The following is a 23,694-nucleotide window of genomic DNA, read 5'->3' as shown; positions in this document are numbered from 1 at the left end:
TTTTCTACAGAACTTCCAACCATATGAATTTGTCCTTCCTCTCTTATTCTTCTATCATCTGTTTATTCTGTAAAAAAATCTGTGAGCAGTAACTTGAGGAATTAAGATTAAATGTTTTGGGCTAGAATATATTATGCACAATTATGTGTATCACATGAGCAGATACACACTATCTAGCTAACTCAACTCATTACTAATGGGAAAACTATCTCTGGATTAGGGTGAGGACAGTTTGGTCTCCCCAGTGAACAAGTATGGTTTTCTCTTGCCACTATAAGTAATTATGGTGTTACTTTGGCACTATGTGAACGGACTATTCACCTCACAGTTATAACAATAATTAATAATCCTGGCATAAGGCAGAAATTTCTTCAGAAAATTTCTTTAGAGGGGCGCCTGAGTGGCTCAGTCAATTAAGCATCCGACTTTGGCTTAGGTCATGATCCCACGGCTCATGGCTTCGAGCCTCACGTCAGGCTCTGTGCTGATAGCTCAGAGCCTGCAGCCTGCTTTGGATTCTGTGTCTCCCTCTCTCTGCCCCTCCGCTGCTCATGTGCTCTCTCTCATTCTCTCTCTCTCCTTCAAAAATAAACATTAAAAAAAATTTTAAAGAAAAATTCATTAGAAATTTCTTTGTTGTTTGTACAATAACGTTTCCCTAATTTTATCACACTTTCTACATTTATTTGATGGCACTCTTCAGCAAAATTCAATCATATTTCGTTAAGGATTTAGTTATTGAAATATAGATGTCACTTTAGTTACTGAAATATAGTCCCACCATAAATGCAGCATAAATGCTTAATTTTTCTTGTTAATAAACATTTTTAAAGTAAGAAGTAGTATTAATAGTTACTTCAAAGTGTACCACGTGAGCACTGGTTTTTCTGGCTTTCTCTTTATTGAGTATCTTAAGTACTCATGGGTTTTCCTACAGTCATTATGACAAATGAGCTCATACTCTCAAGAACCTATACCTTTGTTCATGTTGAATCCACTGATTTCCTCCACAAATTCTTCACCTGATAAACTCAACTCGCCGTTTCACATCTTCTCTATGATGGCAGAGAGTGAATTTCTTCATCTCCATTCCCAGAGCAATTGTTCTATTTCACATACTACATAAGGATACTTCTAATGTAATATTTGGTTGCATATCTTTTCCCTTCCCTGACTTGTCTTTCACAAGTAAGAATAGTATCTTTCACCAGTGTTATTTACAGTTTGATTCACAGATTTGTTTTGGCACAGACTATTTTCTGTCTGCAACACAATAAAATAAAAAGCTTGCACCAGACTATAAATCAACTGGTCATTAAACACAGTTTGGTTTTGGCTCAGTCTTTTTTTTGATAGCAAATATTTCTGAAAGGATGAAATGTGTTGATTTCTATTATGGAAAGAGCTACTTTAACTCTCCAAGGATTAGTAACAAACACTTTTACAAGCTACTTTGAATAGCACTGTCCAATCATCAATTTACCCTCACTGCCAGGAACAAAAAACGGAATATGAAAACAACTGTTTGCAGAAAAAGACAGTGTGCAGGAGTGAGGACCATGGGCATGTCAAAATACCCCTTCTAACGTGAAGAGTAAGTCACTGCATCTGGATCTTCCTACAACCAAAAAGATGTACAGCACCTAGTGGGCACCTTTGAGTTTTGGAGGCAACATATTTCTCATCTGGGTGTGTTATTCTGGCCCATTTACCAAGTGACCCAAATAGCTGCTAGATTTGAGTAGAGTCCAGAAGGTTCTGCAATAAGTCCAGGCTGTTGTGCAAGCTGTTCTGCCCCTTGGGTGATATGATCCAACAGATTCCATGGGGTGGAAGTGTCAGTGACAAACAGGGATACTGTCTGGAGGCCTTTGTAGACCCTTGTACATGCAGGCCCTCATGATTTTGGAGCAAAGCCTTGCCATCCTCTGCAGATAACTACTGTTCTTTTGAGATACAGCTTTTGGTCTGCTACGGGGTCTTAGTAGTGACTGAATGCTTAATCTTGGGCCACCGAGTTACCATGCTACCTGAGCTGCCCATCATGAATAGGATATTATCTAACACACAAAGTCATAAAGTTGGGGGTACACAGAAACATTCTATCATCAAATAGAAGTGGTAATAGTTGTGATCGGGCCTGAAGAGGCCAAAGATAAAAGTAAGGTACATGAAGAAGTGGCTCAAATGCCATGGTCCCCCCACCTTCCTGCTATACTGCCTTCTCTCTCTGAAACTATACTACGGCCTCATGGGGAGTTCCCTAAAATTAGTTGAAAGAGGAAGTGAAGACGCAGGTTTGGTTTCCAGATGGTTTCATATATATGCAGACAACACCTGCAAGCGGACAGCTGTAGCACTACGGTTCCTTTCTGGTACATCCTGGAAGGGTAGCAGAGGAAAGAAATCCTCCCAGTGGCAGAACTTCGAGTAATGCATGTGGCTATTCACTTTGTTTAGAAGAAAAAATGTCCAGACATATGATTATATACCAATTCATGGACCAATGGTCAGGGACTTAGAAGAAACATGATTGAAAAACTGGTGAAAAAGAAATTTGGGGAAGAGGTGTATGGATAGACCCTCTGTCAATGGGCAAAAAATATGAAGATATTTGTATCATGTGAATGCTCACCAAAAGGTGATCTCAGCAGAAGAGGATTTAAAAATTTAAGTGGATAGTCTGATCCATTCCACAGATACCAGTCAGCGTCTTTCCCTAGCTACCTCTGTCATCCAAAATGGCTCATGAACAAAATGGCAATGGTGGCAGGGATACAAATTATGCACAGACTCAGCAACATAGCCACATTGGCTATGGTCATTGTTTAGTGCCTAACTTGCCAGCAGCAGAGATCAACACTGAGTCCCTGATATGGCACCACTCCCTGGATGATCAGCCAGCTACCTGGTGGCTGGTTGATTATACTAGACCACTTTCATCACGGAAAAGATGATGTTTTGTCCTTACTGTAATAGACGCTTACTCTGTATATGGATTTGCTTCTCTGCTCACAATGCTTCTACCAAAACTACCTTCCATGGACTTACAGAATGCCTCCCCAATGTAAGTTGGTCTCATCCAATCTGCTGAAGGCCTGAATAGAGGAAAAGGTGGAGTAAGGGAAAATTCACTCTCTTTTAGTCTGACTGTCTTCAAACAAGGGACATTGGTATTTTGCTGCCTTTGAACCCAGACTCATGCTGAAACTTACACTGTTGGCTCTCCTAGCTCCCAGGCCTTCAGGCTCAGACTCAGACTCAGACTTTAGACTCAAACTAGAACTCAGATTCAGACTAGAACAAGTTTGCCAACTGCTGATCTTGGGATTTCTCAACTTCCATAACGACGTGAGCCAATTCCTTATAATAAACATCTTTGTTCTCTCTCTCTCTCTCTCTCTCAGTTCTTTTTCTTTGTATAACTAAGACCAATTTTAAAGGCAATTCCTTCAAAATGGTAATAGACACTAAGGGAATCTAGACAATACAAATGTTGTTTCTCATTTGTCCTTATCAAGTAGGGCCTCTTAATCAGGTCCTGAAGACTAAGAAAATAAAGACAGCAATGAAGGGCCACTAGATTAAGGAATCACCGGAACTAAGGCAGGTAAGGCATTTATAAAACTGTCTGATTAAAATCAATCTAACACACATTTACTAAGTACTAGGTAATAGAAGTTTTACATATTTATATGTAAAGTCCCCTGAAACTCTATAAAATTCTATTGTTTCCTCTAAGAAGTAGGCTATAGAAATGATTTTAATGCTATTTATATTTTCATTAATCATTTCTCTTTAGTTTCCTTTTGTGAATTTAATTTAATCTTATAAGTGAAATAGTTTAAACTGCTGAAAACAATCAAGGAAAATATTTCTTTCTGAATTTAAGGAACATTGCCTTGGGGTAAGCCATCTGGAGGAGAGAACACCAAAGTAAGAGAACCAAAGAGATGATGCAACTACCTCTTTCTTTGTGGACATTCTTCTTCATGAGCTAGTACTCAGTCAAATCTTGCAGGGCTCAGTCAAAATATGAGAACTCCAGTGACTCCTCCCTATAATAATCAATCTCATATGAGTAGCCCCAAGTAGATACCGGTTACTAGTGCTTTTAAATTTAAGTTCTTATGTTTGCAAATGAGTGCAAAACTCCACCTCTCTAACAGCAATTCCACCAATATGTATGTACATCAATATGTACAACAAAAAAGAACCAATTTGCCCTGCAAAACCCCAATGAGGGCCAAATGCTAGATACAGAAAAAGAATATGACCCATCAGGGTTAAAGATGCTGGAAATTAATTGTAAGTCTGTATAAGGCAAGAACAGATTCCCAGTCTTCTAGCTCTATTCCAAGCAAAAACAAAACAAAACAAAAATTAGTGGTTTCTTCTCAGGAGAAAATACAACAACCTAAGAAGGAAAAATCCTCCACTTAGTAGATATTGCGGGTCCTCCAATATCTATGCAGTCCTGGAAAATCAAGCCAGCCAGCTGACCAGCCTAGCTAATGTACAAAGAGTCCTGAATCAACTTTTTAGTTCCTCACTCCTAAATATTAATGAACAATAAATAATCATCAGATATTTGAAGAAATATTCCAATAGAAAGAGAAACCAAAGTAAACATAAACAAAATGACTCTCTGGAAAGAGAAATAATGCAAGGAACCTGAGAAACCTTAACAAAACCTAATAAAAACACTCTATTTAATATACTTACTGACAAAACAAAAATTGAATGATATGAATAAGGAATGGTATATTATAAAGAGTTCTTGAAAACTAAGAATACAATTGCCAAGATAAATAATTCAACAGAAAAGGAGAGCTGGAATATGATGTTGAGGAAATATACCAGAAAAGATAATCAAATCCAAAGGAAAATATGAAATAAAAAGATAAAAGATTGAGAATCAATTCAGAAGTTCTAGTTTGTAATTACCAAGAATTCCAGAAAGATAGAGACAATGGGGCAAAAATAAAATCATGGAAATAGCTTACGAAAATTTCATACTACATGAATCTCCAAAGACTCTACCCAGACATTAAGTGGGAAACATACAAACAACTACAACAAAACTCAAATCCCAGGACATCACTGTGAAACTGCAGAATGCCAGAAATAAAAGATTAGAGTGCCAGGGGAAAAAAAAAAAAGATTACAAATCTCTCAGAGAAATAAAAACAGGAAACATAAAATGTAAAGGGGATCAGAATGTAGACTTTTCCCAGTGGCTAACCTGAATCCTAGAAAAGCAATGCATTCAGATTTCTAAGGAAAAACTCACTTCCACCCCAGGCAAATCATTAATATGCTATAGTAGAGTACATGAAAGAAATTTTCAGTAATGTACTAACTAAAAAAAACTTACCATCCATTTACCCACTCTTAGAAAGTAAATGAAAGATATACTCTAGCAAAATGAGGGAGTAAACTTATTAAAAAAAAATTTTTTTTAAATAAGAAGAAGATATACAGGAAATAGTGGACCCAATCCCAGAATATGATAAAAGGAAGTCCCTGCATGATAGCTCTAGAGAAATCTTCAGACGGTAATCTGTTCAGATTAGAAAAAGGTTGATGCCTGGGTGGCTCAGTCAGTTAAATGTCTGACTCTTGATTTCAGTTTAAGTCATGATCCCACAGTTCATGAATTTGAGCCACACATCAGGCTCTGCACTGACAGTGCAGACCTTGCCTGGGATCCTCTCTCTCTCCCTTTCTCCAACTCGCGCATGCTGTCTCTCTCAAAATAAATAAACAAACAAAAACAACAACAACAACAAAAAGGTTGACTGAGGTGGAGTGAAGGACAGAAATTCTGCATTTTCATTAAGCCTGGATACTATGTGAATTTTTCAAACTATGTGTATGTATCACACTGAACTTCTTTAAACTGAGTAGTAGTATTACATGGGGAAGAAATTAAGAGGCAGTTATGTGAAATTTTAGACTCATTCAGCTTTTAACTTCTATTAGCATTTTGTGAAATTTCAAAGATGCACTAAAAAGATTCTGCAATTTTTCTTCTCATAACTTTGTCTTCAATGCATAAATAAAAAGGTAAAGTTAATTTGATCAGTGTTCATTTAAAAATTTTAGAGGTCGAAACGACAGAAAAGAACCATTAAGAGAGTCACAGTTTTTCTTTTAAGTGTCTTATCAATCACGTATTCTCTCCTGAAGTATGTTACTTCTGTCATTATTAGACATGGCCTGGTCTGATTAGCTGATATTTATCATGCTTCATATTTCAGGCCAATAAACCCAGAAACAAAAGAGGGTACACAGTATAGCTAGTACAATGACTGATTCAAAGTAGATATCTAACATATTTTGGCTATTCCCCACCCCTTCTACCTCCTCTTTCCTTTGACCCTGAAGCTCCTGATGAGAAAATCTCCCCGGAGTAGTAAACAGAGAAACACTATAAACCAGAGTCTATCTTCTAGTTAAAGTTAAAAACGTAAGCTCTATCTATGTCTGGAGAGTTCAATCATGGAATCTCTGCCTTGAGACAAGTCCAAGGATCTCAGATCTGAAAAAGATTCTTTACTTTCTTGTTCCTAGTTGTAGCATGGAAAAGCTTCTTTCAAAGGGTAGTCCAAAATCCACAAGAATAGAGAAAAGCAGTCTGGAGAATCCATAATCAAATACTTATAAAACAATTTATGTGACTTTAACTGGGTATTTACACTAATCATCATTATTAACACAGGAGCCATATTTCACTTCAACTAACTTTTACTGAGCATATATCATGAGTCTGGTTTTGATAAACACCGGGAATTCTAAGAAATGGTCCCTGCTCATAAGACGTTACAACATATAACGCTGAGGAAAGTAATCCAGAAAATAAATTCAGGAGAGAAGCGAGACAATTCTTTCTCAACCATAATTTTAAGCAAAAATTTGCTAGCCTACAAAAACAAACAAACAAACAAAGCTTTAAAATTAACCAAAAGACACTCATGATTTAAAATTAACATTGTTAGGGGCAGCTGGGTGGCTCAGTAGGTTGAGCATCCAACTTCGGCTTAGGTCATGATCTCACGGGTTTGTGAGTCCGAGCTCCGCATCCCGCTCTGTGCTGACAGCTCAGAGCCTGGAGCCTGCTCCAGATTCTGTGTGTCTCTTTCTCTGCCCCTCCCCTGCTCATGCTCGGTCCCTCTCTCAAATATAAACATTAAAAAAATAAAGTAAAATAAAATCAGTATTTTATTCCCTAGTTTTCTGCTATGCATCTGACCTTGTCTGTAAATTCAAGCAAAAAAAAAAAAAAAAAAAAAGTACTATTGAACAAGAAGCCAGGTTCTACCATCAGCTCATCCTGTGTCTTTGGACAAGTCACATCACTGTTGAGTCTAGATTTTCTAGAATAAAGAAATGAAAGGACTGAGGAAGATTAAACTTGAAGGTTTCAAACAAAAGTTAAATTACGTGACTATGTAAGTAAAAACTGGTGTTGATTTCCTAGTTAGCTGAAATTATAATAACAGCTACTGATGACTAAATGCCTGAATACCATACATCAGGTATTAGATCTCTAAATTTACAACTACTATTTCTAATTGTGTCAACAACCTTATAAAATAAAAATGAGGAAATAGGAGAAAAACTGGCTTACCAAATATCACACAGCTCATAAATGTTGGGGACCATACTGAGAACATCACACAAAATCCCATGTTTTTTTTCTCCCACAGAAGTTTGTTATGTGCTATTTATAAGCATTATTTCTACAGAAATCTAAATAGACATTAGAAACCCAATTAACTTTAAAAAGTCAATTCATTTTGCAATTCACAATATCAGAACTAAAAATGTTCATATGAACTCACCTGATGCAGCAGACGCTTCAGTTTAAGTAACTGAGTTTTTACAGCAGTGCAATCTTGGACCATGTGCCGGAGCGTCATCTCATCCAGTATCACTGTATTTTCAGGTACATCTACAAATATCTTCTGAGCCTGGAAAAAGGGGGTCCCTCCATAGCTTTCAAAATGACCCAAAGGAGATTCTCTATAGGGAGAGCCTCTGGAAGGGCAGGGGAAGAAGTTGGAGGGAAAAGATACACAATATAATTTCAGAAAAAAACAAGGTAATGAAATTATTCCAGTGATTATTACATATCAGTTATCATTATCACAAAGCCTTTGACTTTTGCTTACCTCAGACACTGAATTTGTTTCCACCAAAAGTTCCAATCAGTTCTAGTTCTCATTAATACAATTATCTTCTGCACTCCCTCCCCTTTTTATGTATTTTACACATTGGTTGAATAAACCTTATTCCTTAGTAAATGGAAGAGAAAGAAAAAACTCTAGGGAAAGGCCTTGCCCCCCCCCCCCGCAAATTACACTTATTTTCTTTGCCTGAATGGATTGTTTGCTTTTTAGCTCTTGATTTTAACTGGTCTCTTGAACGTCACATCTTTTTTTAGCCCCATAACTATGCTATCTATCTTCATTCCCAGTTTGGTCACACACGCCTGGATTCCTATTTCTTGTAAGTCCCAGCAAACAGTTAAGACAGACAAACTGTTACTACTTTGTTTTTACATTATTGGTAAGTCTTCTTTTCTAATAAAGATTAAACTTGATTTTATAAAAGTCTTATATACACCACATATTTCCCAATCTTAAAATATATTTTAAAAAGTCTACTCTAAGAAAATTTAAACTTCCCTTTAGTTTCATACAATATACGTGCTTGAAAAAGCAGACCAAAAAAACCAAAAAAACAAAAAACAAAAAGCCACAAAAACTGGGGCTGATGTGTTTCATAGATTGTGAAGAACACAATGCTTTGATCAGAAGTCATTAGCTAAAGCAATTTTAAATTACTACACTCATGTAATACATGATTCCAGCTGGTTCTTAAGACATGAACTTGTTACATATGTGAGACCTCAATATATTAAATAACACACTGAACGAGTACTCGCTCCAATATAATGGCCATATTAACATAGCAGAATTCAAGTTAAATTCATGACCCATTAAATTTGCCAAAGTCACAACACATTAAATTTTAACCACACAGAAAAAGTAGAAACACTAAATTTTTTTTTAATGTTTATTAATTTTTGAGAGAGAGAGAGAGTGAACAGGGGAGGAGCAGAGAGAAAGGGAGACAGAATCAGAAGCAGGCTCCAGGCTCCGAACTGTCAGCACAGAGCCCAACGCAGGGCTCGAACTAACAAGCTGCAAAATCATGACCTGAGCTGAAGTCGGACACTCAACCAACTGAGCCACCCAGGCGCCCTGAAACACTAGATTTTCTAATTTATAACAAATATTCCCAAATTTCTAAACTCTTAAATATTCAACATGGGCTTGGTTTTCACAAAATTATTTTTCTCTGAAACTATTTTTTCGTATTTTATTTCAGGCCTGATTTTTGTTTTAACCCAAGAAAAAAAATTTTAAGAACTTAAAAATTTTTGATCTATAGTTAAGACTCTAATATGTTTACATATACTTCTGCCTTATACTTGTTGGTTCAAAATATAGTTTAATGATTGAATTTCAACTACTGATCAATTAATATGATTTCACCATCCATTACTGAATAGATGGGCAATGTATACATGGAATGATGAAAAATATATAATAAAAAGTTAGCAAAGTAGTAAAACAAAAACATAGACTCATCTAGCATATGAAGAGTAGAGATAAGAGCTATGTTTTCAGAGAAAAAAGTTGACATACTTTGGAAGGTTTTCTTGCCCACCCCCCCAAATTACACTTATTTTCTTTGCCTGAATGGATTGTTTGCTCATAAACAATTTCTCATAAAGTATGAGGTTTAAGTATGACTGAAATGAAAGAGAAGTTAAGTATGACTGAAATGAAAGAGAAGGCTTTCTGGAACAAGAAAATAAAAAACAACAGCACAAAATGCAAGGCATGTTTTTCAGGAACAAGGAGACTCAAATATGGCTTATGAGGCCACAGATAGCCTAAATACAATTTATTCTTCAACTTCATCCCTCAACACATCTTAATCCATAGCCAATTACCTGAGATTGCCAAAGCACACTATAATCTCCCTCATCTCCAAACCTATGTCAACCTCTCCATACTCTTGGCTAGGCTATTTACCCTGCCCTCCACTGCCCACTTGATCTGAAGAATGATAACTCCTCTTCATCTTAAATTAGTTGGCATTTCCTCAGGGAAAGCTTCCTTAGTCCCTTCCTAAAGCAGGGCTTGGTACTTCCACAGGTGTCCTTATAGAGTCCTCTAGTGTGCCCCACTATGATACTTAACACAGTATATTGTGTTCATGTGCAATCTGTGCCAAATCATGAACTCCATGAAGACAAAGACTGTGTATTCTTTTCCTCTATATCAAAAACAGTTAGCTTTTAATTTGTTTATTTTTGTTGTTGCTGCTTTCACTGTATGATTAAGGAACATGGATTTTAACTACTAGATTGTTTCTTTTTAAGCTTCCATCTCTGAGATTCTAAAGTTCTTTGGTTGTGACATTAAAACAAAGCACTACTTTAAAATTGTAATCTGGAAGCAGTCACATTAAAAAGTACCAGTTAATAATCAAATTAAACTTTACTTCCTAGTTTACCAAATGAATAAAATAAAAATTAGAGAGGGAAGATACTGAGAATAAGGCTTATTTTAGGTTGACTAAATATGAACCACATGCAAGGAACTAATGAATTAAAAGCATTTCAAAGGAAGAGTCACAAGTCTTTACCACTAACAATACAGGGTAAAAGATATGGTATCCAGAAAACCACAATGGTATAAAAGAACTGCCTCTTGCCTAGGATTAAGGTTTAAATCCTGGCTGATAGTAACTAGCTACTGAAAATACTTAATATCTTTGGGCCACAGTTTCTTTAATTCTCAATGTTTACCAGTGCACACCAAATGAAGTTCATATACCTTAGCTTGCATTTCAAATACCTCCACCATGAGATCCCAAATGAAACATATCTTCTCCTAGTACTAAAATGCTACTTCCTCCAAAAGCCCTTCCTGATGCCCTCAACTAGATAAAACTAGCACTTTAGGATCCTTAATTTATTGAGCATAAATTAAAGAAATCTATATAGCTATCGCCTCTAATTACATTGCAAGCCCTTTGAAAATAGGGCCATATCTTATTCATTTTTATATTACCTGCATAGATTACCTGAGTTCAAATCTCATCTCTGTCACTTATTAGCTAGTAACAGGACAAGTTACTTTATCTATCCTTCATTTTCTTGATCTATAAATTAAGGATAATAAGAGTACTTACTTCATTAGGTTGCTGTAAGTCTTATACGAAGTAATATATATGTTAAAGTGCTTAGAACAGTTCCTGATATACAGTAAATGTTAAATAAAAACTAATTGCTATTATATTATTTATTATAAATAATTTCCAACTTGTTTATGTTGAGAAAATTTTCTAACATAAATGTCAAAAGAATACTAGAATGCCATATAACCTTTCACTTATATTCCTCAAATGGTAAATTTTAACACAATTTGTTTAAACTTACGTATTTGGTACTAAACTATCTGACAAACCATTGGAAGTAACATAACACCTTACTGCAGTTTGCTGGGAAAAAAAATGAAGATAACTGAGATGCAAAAGAAGACAAAGATGGAAGAGAAAGCAAATACATAACAAGGGTTATTTCAGAAAATAGAAGGACACAATTAAAGACAGGAAAGGGAAAAAAAAATGAGAGATAATGAAGATTCTTAGATTTCACATTCTGAGAAGACAATGAAGTTCACATATGGGAATCTGAACCTTTGAAACTTTTGAAAATGAGAGGTAAAATCACTTTCCAAGAGCGCAAGCACAAACCCAGGGATGAAGACGTAAAAAAGGTAAAGAAAAATAAACATGAGATAATAGAGGAATCACTGAAAACACCACCTCATATTAAACTGACAGGCATAAATCTGTATTTGTATACAGATTTTAACAACTGTGGATTTCTGGTAGAGAAATTAGATGGTGGAAGCAACAGAAGACTGCATGCTGTTTTGGGGAATACACTGTAAGGCTGGCAGTGTGTTAGCAAAGCCAGAATCTATGTAGCTGACCACAGGCCAGGTAGTTGACTGAATATGAAGAACTGAACCAATATGGGTATTGGGGGAGGGCAAAAATGAGTTCAGTAGTTACAGAAGCACAAGAAAGAAATGTCCACCATCACCAATATTATTTAACACTGTTCTATAAATATAGCAAATAAAATCATCTCCCCCAAAATAAGATCAGGATAAATACAAAAATTAATTTTTAAGAGATAAGCTTTTTTTAACCCATTTAAATTGAATCCATACAATAGTACCTGATAGTCAATCCAAACACCTAATAATCACATCACTGCATAATTATTATTGCCGTTTTAAAGGAATCTCCCTAAACTATGTGGCTGTACCTATATATTTATGTTCTTCTCCACTTCAACCCAAGCTTTTTGATTACTAATATGTGTGATTCTGTACTAAAGTTTGTGATTCACACATTAGACTAGCCAGTAGAGATGCATGTGTAAGAGGCAAGGAGAGACAGAATTTTTCTTCTTAATTTATTTTCTAATCTCAGTTGCACTTTGACTTCACAAAACCTTTAATGTTTCTTTTTTTCATCATTAAGAAAAAGTTAAATATATGTATTTTTATGTTCACGGTTATTATAGTTTTTTAATGGTAGATTCAACACAGTCTCAATCAAAATCCCACCAAATTATTTTGTGAATATCAACAAAGTGATTCTAAAGTTTATATGAACAGGAAAAAGAGCCAGAATAACCAATACTTCAGAGGAAGAAAGTCAGAATACTGACAGTGATTTCCAGACTTATCACATAAAGCGACAGTAATCAAGACTGCAGTACTGATTAAAGAATAAACAGATCAGTGGAACAAAACAGAGAATCCAAAAATAATCCACAAATACAGTCAACTGATCTTTGACAAAGAAGCAAAGGTATTTCAAAGAAGACAGAATAACAGAAATACCATATGATCTAGTAATTCCACTACTGAATATTTACCCAACGAGAACAAAACCACTAATTCAAAAAGATATTTGTACCCTTATGTTTATTCCAGCATTATTTATAATAGCCAAGATATGGAAGCAACCCGAGTGTCCACTGATAGACAAATAGGTAAAAAAGATGTGGTATGTGTGTATATATACACACACGTACACGAATATTGAATATTACTCAGTCGTTAAAAAAAAAAAAAAGATCTTGCCATCTGCAATAACATCAATGGAGCTAGAAGGTATTATCCTAGGTGAAATAAATCAGAGAGAAAAGATAAATACCATGATTTCACTTATATGTGGAATTAAAAAAAATTTCTTTAATGTTTATTTATTTTTGAGAGAGAGAGTGAGGCAGAGCATGAGTGGGGGAGGGCCAGAGAAAGGGAGACACAGAATCAGAAGCAGACTCCAGGCTCTGAGCTGGCAGCACAGAGCCCGACACGGGGCTCGAACCACGAACCGTGAGAACATGACCTGAGCCGCAGTAGGACACCCAACTGACTGAGCCACCCAGGCGCCCGATAGGTGGAATTTAAAAAAGAAATGAACAAATAAAGAAACAAACAAAGAAACAAAAAGACTCTTAAATACAGAGAACAAATGGATGGTTGCCAGGGGGATCCAGGTTGGGGGATGGGTGAAATGAATAAAGAGTATTAACAGGTACAAACTTCCAGTTATAAAATAAGTAAGTCACAGAGATGAAAAGTATAGCTCAAGGAATATAGTCAATAATACTGTAATGAAGTTTTGGTGACAGATGGGGACTCTATTTACAATGATGAGTACTGAGTAATGTATAACAATGTTGTATCAAGCAATCCTAAAATTCATATGGAACCACAAAAGACCCCAAATAGCCAAAGTAATTTTGAAGAAGAAGACCAAAGCAGGAGGCATCACAATCCCAGACTTTAGCCTCTACTACAAAGCTGTAATCATCAAGACAGCATGGTATTGGCACAAAAACAGACACATTGACCAATGGAATAGAATAGAAAGCCCAGAACTAGACCCACAAACGTATGGCCAACTCATCTTTGACAAAGCAGGAAAGAATATCCAATGGAAAAAAGACAGTCTATTTAACAAATGGTGCTGGGAGAACTGGACAGCAACATGCAGAAGATTGAAACTAGACCACTTTCTCAAATCATTCACAAAAATAAACTCAAAATGGATAAAGGACCTGAATGTGAGACGGGAAACCATCAAAACCCTAGAGGAGAAAGCAGGAAAAGACCTCTCTGACCTCAGCCGTAGCAATTTCTTACTTGACACATCCCCAAAGGCAAGGGAATTAAAAGCAAAAATGAACTACTGGGACCTTACGAAGATAAAAAGCTTCTGCACAGCAAAGGAAACAACCGACAAAACTAAAAGGCAACCAACGGAATGGGAAAAGGTATTTGCAAATGACATATCAGACAAAGGGCTAGTATCCAAAATCTATAAAGAGCTCACCAAACTCCACACCCGAAAAACAAATAATCCAGTGAAGAAATAGGCAGAAAACATGAATAGACACTTCTCTAAAGAAGACATCCGGATGGCCAACAGGCACATGAAAAGATGCTCAACGTCGCTCCTCATCAGGGAAATACAAATCAAAACCACACTCAGATATCACCTCACGCCAGTCAGAGTGGCCAAAATGAACAAATCAGGAGACTACAGATGCTGGAGAGGATGTGGAGAAACGGGAACCCTCTTGCACTCTTGGTGGGAATGCAAATTGGTGCAGCCACTCTGGAAAACAGTGTGGAGGTTCCTCAAAAAATTAAAAATAGACCTACCCTATGACCCAGCAATAGCACTGCTAGGAATTTACCCAAGGGATACAGGAGTACTGATGCATAGGGGCACTTGTACCCCAATGTTTATAGCAGCACTCTCAACAATAGCCAAATTATGCAAAGAGCCTAAGTGTCCATCAACTGACGAATGGATAAAGAAATTGTGGTTTATATACACAATGGAGTACTACGTGGCAATGAGAAAGAATGAAATATGGCCCTTTGTAGCAACGTGGATGGAACTGGAGAGTGTGATGCTAAGTGAAATAAGCCATACAGAGAAAGACAGATACCATATGGTTTCACTCCTATGTGGATCCTGAGAAACTTAACAGAAACCCATGCGGGAGGGGAAGGAAAAAAAAAAAAAAAAGAGGTTAGAGTGGAAGAGAGCCAAAGCATAAGAGACTGTTAAAAACTGAAAACAAACTGAGGGTTGATGGGGGGTGGGAGGGAGCATAGGGTGGGTGATGGGTATTGAGGAGGGCACCTTTTGGGATGAGCACTGGGTGTTGTATGGAAACCAATTTGACAATAAACTTCATATATTGAAAAAAATAATAATAAAAATTTAAAAAAATGTTGTATCAATATGTTTTACACCTGAAACTAATATAACATTGTTAATTATACTAAAAAAAAAGAAAAGAAAAAAGAAAAGAAAGAAAACCTAGCGAAAACCCCCCCAAAAAACAAAAACAAAGGATACTAGATAGTCTTTTCAACAAGAGATACTAGAAAAACTAGATATCCATATGCAAAAAAAAATGACCTTTCACACTGTTCACAAAAATTAATTCAACATGTACCAAAGCCCTAAATATGAAATGTAAAACCACAAGATAATAAGGAAGAAACTTCAGGTGATGCTGAGTTTCTACCTTCTTAGAAACAACACAAAAAATACAATCATGAAAGAACAATTATAAACTGGACTGCATGAAATTTAAAACACCTGTTCTTTGAAAATCACCATTAGGAGACTGAAAAGGCAAGTCACAGACTGGGACAAAATATTTGTAAAATATCTGACAAAGAACTGATCTCTAAAATATGCAAAGAACTCTTAAAATTCAACAAGAAAACAAACAACCAAATTTAAAAATGAGCAAAAGTGGAGTACCTGGGGTGGCTTACTCGGTTGAGTGTCGGACTTTGGCTCACATCATGATCTCATAGTTCATGAGTTCGAACCCTGCATCGGGCTCTGTGCTGACAGCTCAGAGCCTAGAGCCTGCTTCAGATTTTGTGTCTCCCTCTCTTTCTGCCCCTCCCCCACTCATGCTGGCGCTCTCTCTCTCTCTCTCTCTCAAAAATTATTAAATGTTAAAAAAAATGTTTTTAATGAGTAAAGTTCTAAACAGACATCTCACTGAAGATATACAAATGGCAAATAACTTGTGAACAAATATTCAACATTATATATCATTTGGCAACTGCAAATGGTTATTAGAATGGTTAAAATCCAAAACAACACCAAATGCTGGTGAGGATGTGTAACAACAGAAGCTTTCACTCACCGCTGGAGAAAACGCAAGATGTACAGCCAATTTGGCAGTTTCTTACTAACCTGAATATCTTACTATATAATTCAGCAAACATGCTTGATATTTACCAAAATGAGTTCAAAACTTACACATGTAAATGGTTAGAGCAGCTTTATTCGTAGTTGTCAAATTTTGGAAGCAATCAAGATATCTTTCAGGAAATGAATGGATAAACAACTGTAGTACATCCTAACAATGGACTATTATTTAGTGATAAAAAGAAATGAGCTATCAAGCCATGAAAAGGCATGGAGGAAATGTAAATGGATATTGCTTAGTGAAAGACACCAATCTGAAAACACTACATACAACTATATGGCATTCTGGAAAAGGCAAAGCTATGGAGACAGTAAAAAGATCAGTGTTTGCCTTGGTGGGGGTGGGCAGAGAAGAAAGGGATAATACACAGAGAACATGACAATTTAAGCAAAGTGAATTATTCTGTATGATAAGGTAATGGTAGATACATATAATTATGCATTTGTCAAAGGTCATAGAATGTATACACAAAGAGTGAACCCTAATGTAAACTATGGATTTTAGTTAGTATATCAATATCGATTCATGAACTTTAACAATTAATGCAAGATGTTAATAATAGAGCAAATTGTATAAAAGAAGGTGAGGGAGTAAATGAAAACTCTCTGTGCTTTCTGCTCAATATTTCTAAACCTAATACTTATCTAAAAAATGAAATCTATTAATTAAAAGACAGAAGGAAATATGTGCAGAATGGCAGAATAAATATCTCCAAAAACTCCACTCCTCCATAAAAGCACTGAGAACACTGGCAAATTGGTTAAAATCAACTTTTCCAGTAATAGAGAAATGCTTGCCACAACCAAGGAGCACTTATTTAAAAAAGAAAAGGAAAAAAAAAAACCCAGTTGAATCTTGGTAAGAACAAGCCTGTGGCATTTTAATTTATTCTATTACTATGCCTATCTGCCCAGTTCTATGGTAGCTTGGAAAATAAGAGCTTTACAAGCATAACAGCAGTGAAATTCAGCAATCACTGGGAGGAAGAAGTGGGTGGTAAACTAGGTTTGGAATTCTTTCAAAAGCACCATTTCCAGAAAATAGTTACTATTTGACCTAACACCCTCCTAGAAAAGGCTCATTCTCAACTGTTGTTTCACTTGAACTAATTTGGAGACTCTCAGTGGGAACAGCCTTATCTCTAATACATTTGTTGAAAAAAATCAGTGCCACTGCTTAAAATTTCAACCTGCCTGAAATGGCAATGATCAAAAAAACTTTAAAGAAAAACCTGAGGAATGAGATGTCCACAGGAGGCTCTGAAATACCCCCAACATATTCTTGGACATAGAGAAGGCCATACACCTGTGTAGGGCTCTGTGCATGCCAAGGAAATACCTGAGAAGAACTTAACCTCTCATCTTTGGCTCTCCTTGAGTCTCTGAGCAAAAAGAAGGAAATGAAGGTTAAGGCAGAGCTACAAACTGCTTACCAGGTTGTTGAAAGCATCCTTACACACACACACACACACACACATACACACACACACACACACACACACAAACCGTTGTAAAAGGCTGGGATACTTAATGGTTCAGGGCATTAAAAAAAAATGCTTCTAATCATTAGCTTGACAAACTCCAAAATATAATAAAGAGACACATCATAAACTGTCAAAAACTAGAAAAAAAAGAAAAAAGTGAGAATCCTAAACAAAGCAAGAAAAATAAAAATAGGATTCATCATGTAGAAGACAAGCTCAGTAAGATTAACAGCTGATTTTTCATCAGAAAGCATGAGAGTCAAAATGTTAAAAGATTATCAACCAAGAATTCTATATCCAGCAAAATTAGCCTTCAAAATTCAGGAGAAATTAAAACATCATCATATAAACAAAAACTGAGAAAATGTGTTGCTATTAGACCTTCCCTACAAGATAAATTCAAGTTGGACTTTAATTACTTCCTCCTTATTAATGGACAGAAGAAAAAGTCAGCAAAGAAATAGAAGACTTGAATACTACATACTAACAAAATTCAATAGATGTCTACAGAACATCTATAGAAATTAAATTAGTAGTCAAAAACCTTCCACAAGGAAAATCCCAAGCCCAAAATACAAATCAAAACCACAATGAAACACTACCTCACACCAGTCAAATGGCTAAAATTAACAACTCAAGCAACGAGATGTTGGCGAGGACTCAGAGAAAGAGGAACCCTTTTGCACTGCTTGTGGGAATAAATACTGGTGCAGCCACTCTGGAAAACAGTATGGAGGTTCTTCAAAAAATTAAAAATAGAATTACCCTACAACCCAGCAATTGCCCTACTAGGTACATATCCAAAGGATACAGGTGTGTTGTTTCTTTTTTTTTTTTTTTAATTTTTTTTTCAACGTTTTTTATTTATTTTTGGGACAGAGAGAGACAGAGCATGAACGGGGGAGGGGCAGAGAGAGAGGGAGACACAGAATCGGAAACAGGCTCCAGGCTCCGAGCCATCAGCCCAGAGCCTGACGCGGGGCTCGAACTCACGGACCGCGAGATCGTGACCTGGCTGAAGTCGGACGCTTAACCGACTGCGCCACCCAGGCGCCCCGGCAGGTGTGTTGTTTCAAAAGGCACACATGCACCTCAATATTTATAGCAGTGCTACTGACAACAACCAAAGTATGGAAAGAGCCCAAATGTCCATCAACAGATGAATGAATAAAGATGTCGTATACACACACACACACACACACACACACACACACACAATGAAATATTACTTGGAGATCAAAAGAATGAAATCTTGGCATTTGCAACAACATGGATGGAACCTGAGTATATTATGCTAAGCAAAATTTGTCAGAGAAAGACAAATATCATATGATTTCACTAATATGTGGAATTTAAGATAAAAAACAGATGAACATAGGGGAAGGGAAACAAAAATAATATAAAAACAGGGAGGGGGACAAAACATAAAAGACTCTTCAATATAGAAAACAAACTGAGGGTTGCTGGAGGGGTTGCAGCTGGGGGCATGGGCTAAATAAGCAAGGGGCATTAAGGAGGACACTTTTTGGGATGAGCACTGGGTGTCATATGTAGGGGATGAATCACTGGATTCTATGCCTGAAATCATTATTGCAGTAAATGTTAACTAATTTAGATGTAAATTTAAAAATAAATAGTAAAAAAGAAAGAAGAGAAGAGAAGAGCCCAAGCCCAAATAACTGCACTGGTGAATCCTACAAGTTCTTCCAAAAATAGAAATTAAAGAAACACTTCCCTTTTTAATCTAGGTGACCATAATACCAAAACCAGACAAAGACATTTTAAAAAAAAGAAAGAAAGAAAACTCTAGACTGATATTTATTATGAATATACACATAAAAATCTTCAACACAGGGGTGCCTGTGTGGCTCAGTCGGTTAAGCGTCCGACTTCGGCTCAGGTCATGATCTCACGGTTCGTGGGTTCGAGCCCCATGTCGGGTTCTGTGCTGACAGCTCAGAGCTCAGATCCTGGAGCCTGTTTCGGATTCTGTGTCTCCCTCTCTCTCTGCCCCTCCCCCACTTGCACTCTCTCTGTCTCAAAAATAAATCAAAAACATTAAAAAAATGTTAAAAAAAAAAATCTTCAACACAATACTAGCAAATTGAATCTAGCAACACATAAAATGATTACATACCATGACCAAGTAGGATTTATCCAAGAAAGGTAAAGTTGGTTCAACATATGTAAATCAGCCAATGTCATACACCACATTAAGAGAATGAGGGCCAAAAAATTATCTCAATACTCACAGAAATAGTATTTGACAAAATCTAACACCCTTTCATGATAAAAACACTCAACAAAATATGATTAGAAGTTCCTCAGCCTGATAAAGACTCTGAAAAAGCAGAGCTAACATCATACATAACAGTGAAAGGCTGAATGCTTTATCCTTAATATTAGAAAGGCACAAATGTTTGCTCTCACCAGTCCTATTCAACACTGCATTGTAGGTTCTAGCCATAGAAATTATGCAGGAGGAAAAAAAAAAAAAAAGAAAGTACCTAGATGGAAAGAAAAATATCTATCTCTGATGACATGATCTTATACAGAGAGAATCCTAAGGAACTAAGGATTCAGGGGGTTATATGAACCATATACATGAACACTGGAGACAGTCAGGATTGTAGCAAAGCTTACAATGAAGAGGGAAAATGAGCCAATGGCCAAGATTTTGTGAGGCAGGGGTAGGGACCAATAAGGAGGGGTTGATACAGCCAAATGCTCTAAGTCTCAAAGTAATAACAGTGAAGAATACTTTATTTAGAAACAAATGAGGAGTGAAGACAAAGACCCCACTTCTAAACAGTAAAGTACTAGAGTGACTGGAAAATAAGAATCCTTCATATAAAAACACTACTAGGGAATTAGTACATTTAGGAAAGAGTTAGATTTCAGTTACAATCAGAATGTGAGCAAAGAGGTCAAGAATGTGAGTTGGTTAGGATGTGAAAGAATTCCATATAGCATAGTGGAAGGTGTAGGCAAAGAAGGAGGTTGGGGAGAAACAGTAGTGAAAGCTTAGGCCAGATAAGGAGAGGAGAGCATAGTATTATGAAAAAAAAAAAAAACATAAAGGAAACTGGTCAGTGGTTCTGAACCACTGAATTGCAGATAAGACAATTCCTATAATTACAGTCCCCTGTAAAACAGATTAAGGCATAATTAAAAAAAAAAAAAGACAATGAGGAGAATTAAAGGAAAGACAGGAAAAGGAATCCTCAAGAAGTTATGGAATGGTAGAGACACTTTTACACATGTAATGTTAAAAAGGCCCTGGGGTTAGGTACATCCAAACTTTCTCAAATCAAGGCATAGAGAGAAAATAATAGTTTTAAGATATGCTGGAGAGTCAGGCTTGTCTTGAGTGAGGTTTCTCTCTTTACCACCCATCTCCTAACGAGCTCTAGGGGATCTAGATGTCCCAAACCCACACAGCCACTCTAAAACCTGGAGGGATCAATAAACTATAACTATTTATGACAAACCAGGGTGCCCACTTCTTGGGAAGTTCTGTGCTAAATGAGTCAAATTAGCAACCCCCAAGAATATGGTGCATTTCTCTCTCCTCCCTGAGAATCACCAGTGTGGATGATCCACAAATCACTACTCCCTCCAAATACACTGTATAAAAGGGATCTGTGGTCATATGTTTTGGGAAATGGCTACATATTCTTTTACCACATTTTGCAAAATCATAGTACTGTATTTATATATTTAAGGCGCTGTGGAGCAAACTATTTTTTAAAAAACTTTAATTTATTCATTTCCTACTCATTTGATCAGAGAATCGCTTTTCTATGCCTATTAATATCCAGGAATATTGTTTTTGGAAAATGATATCTTTTCTGAAAGATGACTAATCAGCCTCAGTTTGATCATTCCCAGGGACACAGATTACTACTTCCATCCAGGTAATTCATTCCATTTGGGACAGTCTGACTAATAATCCCATTTCAAGCTAAAATTTGCCATCTTTTACCTTAAAATAAAGAATTTTGCCTTTAGAGTTAGAGATCACATCTATCCATTCCTACAAATGACCTAGAAACAAACTCATAGTAGTTCTCTGAAAATGCCACATTACTCACACATGGTTTTACACATGCTATTTTTTCCATCTGAACACTCATCTTTCTCCTATAGAAACCACTCCTCTGCAATCTCTATAGTCAATAGTACCAGTTCAATAGTAACTTCCTTTTACACACAACTCCCTAGACAAAAACCAGTTGCTACATGCTTCTGGAATCCTATATAAATCACTTTCTTAAAGCAACCATCATCCTTGTACTGCACAAATACTATTATATTATAACAAATACAAATATTATAACTGCCTACATACCGTCTCTCCCACAGACTCAACATCTAGGAAGTTTTTACTAACTAAACTTTGTATGGGATGGAGGAGGCACAGGAACCTTCTACATAACCAATAACTAACTGCAATGACGCCAACTAAGCTCATGTACTGCATAATGGTTTTTACCATCCCCAAAACAATGCTCCAAGAAGCCATTACCAATCCACAGCTATCACCTCTCACACTCTCTCCAAATTCATCCCCCAGCTTGAGAATTTAGCACAGAATTCAACATAGGTTCTCGATGAATATTTATTAAATGGATGAATAAATCTTATCAGAAGTATAAGCAATGGTTCACATTTTAGTTAGGCTTCTAAATTTTCATAAGTTGGCCTTAACTTTATCTTCTTTTAAACGAACCATCAAAGATGAGGGAAGCATAATCTTACCAACCATGACTGTCTTTACATCATATTCTTGCCTGACAATAATAACTCTCCAATGTCCATTCCTTATCAAAAGCCTAGAAACAACAGCCAAAATAATGCCTGGAAAGATACATACTGCATGCATTCTTCTAGATCTTCTAAATTTTATCCTTGCATTTAATCATACCAACAGAAGAATCTTTGGTTAAACTTCATTATTTCATGACCCACTGAAGAACTCCCTTTTCTCACTTGGTCTAGACTTATTTGCAGCTTACAATGAAGAACATAAGTAAGAAAGGGACTTAAGGAATTTGTCATTACTTTTACTTTGGGAAGCTGTCTGAGACCTGTCCTCTATATCACAAGGTACTTCCCTTATAAGAACTCATGCAAAGCAACTTCTTTCAGGTTTGTGTCTCAAGAAAGCAAGTCAATTCAGGAGAAATGCATCCTTTATCTTATGTATACTGTAAATCTTGCAATGGATAAAGTTATGTTCTTTGCTTTTGCTGCCTTCTTTTTTTAAATTTTTTAATGTTTATTTATTTTGAGAGAGAGAGACAAGAGCGTGAGCAGGGGAGGGGCAGAGAGACAGGGAGACACAGAATCAGAAGCAGGCCCCAGGCTCTGAGCCATCAGCATAGAGCCCAACGTGGTGCTCAAACCAACAAGGGAGATCATGACCTGAGCTGAAGTCGGATGCTCAACTGACTGAGCCACCCAGGTGCTCCAGCTTTTGCTGCTTCTTAAAGCCAAATTTTTTTTGTTCAAGAACTATATGGGGCCATACATTTTCCTTCCATAGTTTCTTCATCCAATTTTACTATCTGTATTGTAAATGCACCCCAAAATGATCTCAAATCCCTAGTGGAACGAGATGGGAAAGTGAAAAGAGAAAAAATAATAACTACCATCACTGCGTGTCTACCGTAAACCATATACTGCTCAAAGCACTTTTGTGCCTAATCCTTGAACACTGAGAGAAAGGTATTATTAACTGTTTTACAGATGATAAACTGGAGTGGAGAAGGTTTAAATAAAT

At 36.5% G+C, this 23,694-nt stretch overlaps 1 protein-coding gene across 8 annotated transcripts in view; it reads right to left on the bottom strand.

Moving 5' to 3' along the window:
• The window catches only part of CCSER2 (coiled-coil serine rich protein 2), a 188,823-nt gene that overhangs the window by 62,080 nt on the left and 103,049 nt on the right, over positions 1-23,694 (bottom strand). For 7 of the 8 annotated variants that reach the window (XM_049645326.1, XM_049645324.1, XM_049645331.1 and 4 more), the window contains one exon: positions 7,848-8,043. The exons of the other annotated variant lie outside the window; for it this stretch is intronic. In XM_049645326.1, the coding sequence (XP_049501283.1) occupies positions 7,848-8,043 (196 nt within the window). The remainder of the gene's footprint in view (positions 1-7,847; positions 8,044-23,694) is intronic. 8 annotated transcript variants of the gene reach the window in all.

This window comes from Panthera uncia, chromosome D2, assembly GCF_023721935.1.
Source record: "Panthera uncia isolate 11264 chromosome D2, Puncia_PCG_1.0, whole genome shotgun sequence".
In the NCBI taxonomy this organism is placed as follows: Eukaryota; Metazoa; Chordata; class Mammalia; order Carnivora; family Felidae; genus Panthera; species Panthera uncia.
Note: the sequence above shows the minus strand (reverse complement) of the source record. Positions and strands in the feature narration are given on the sequence as shown.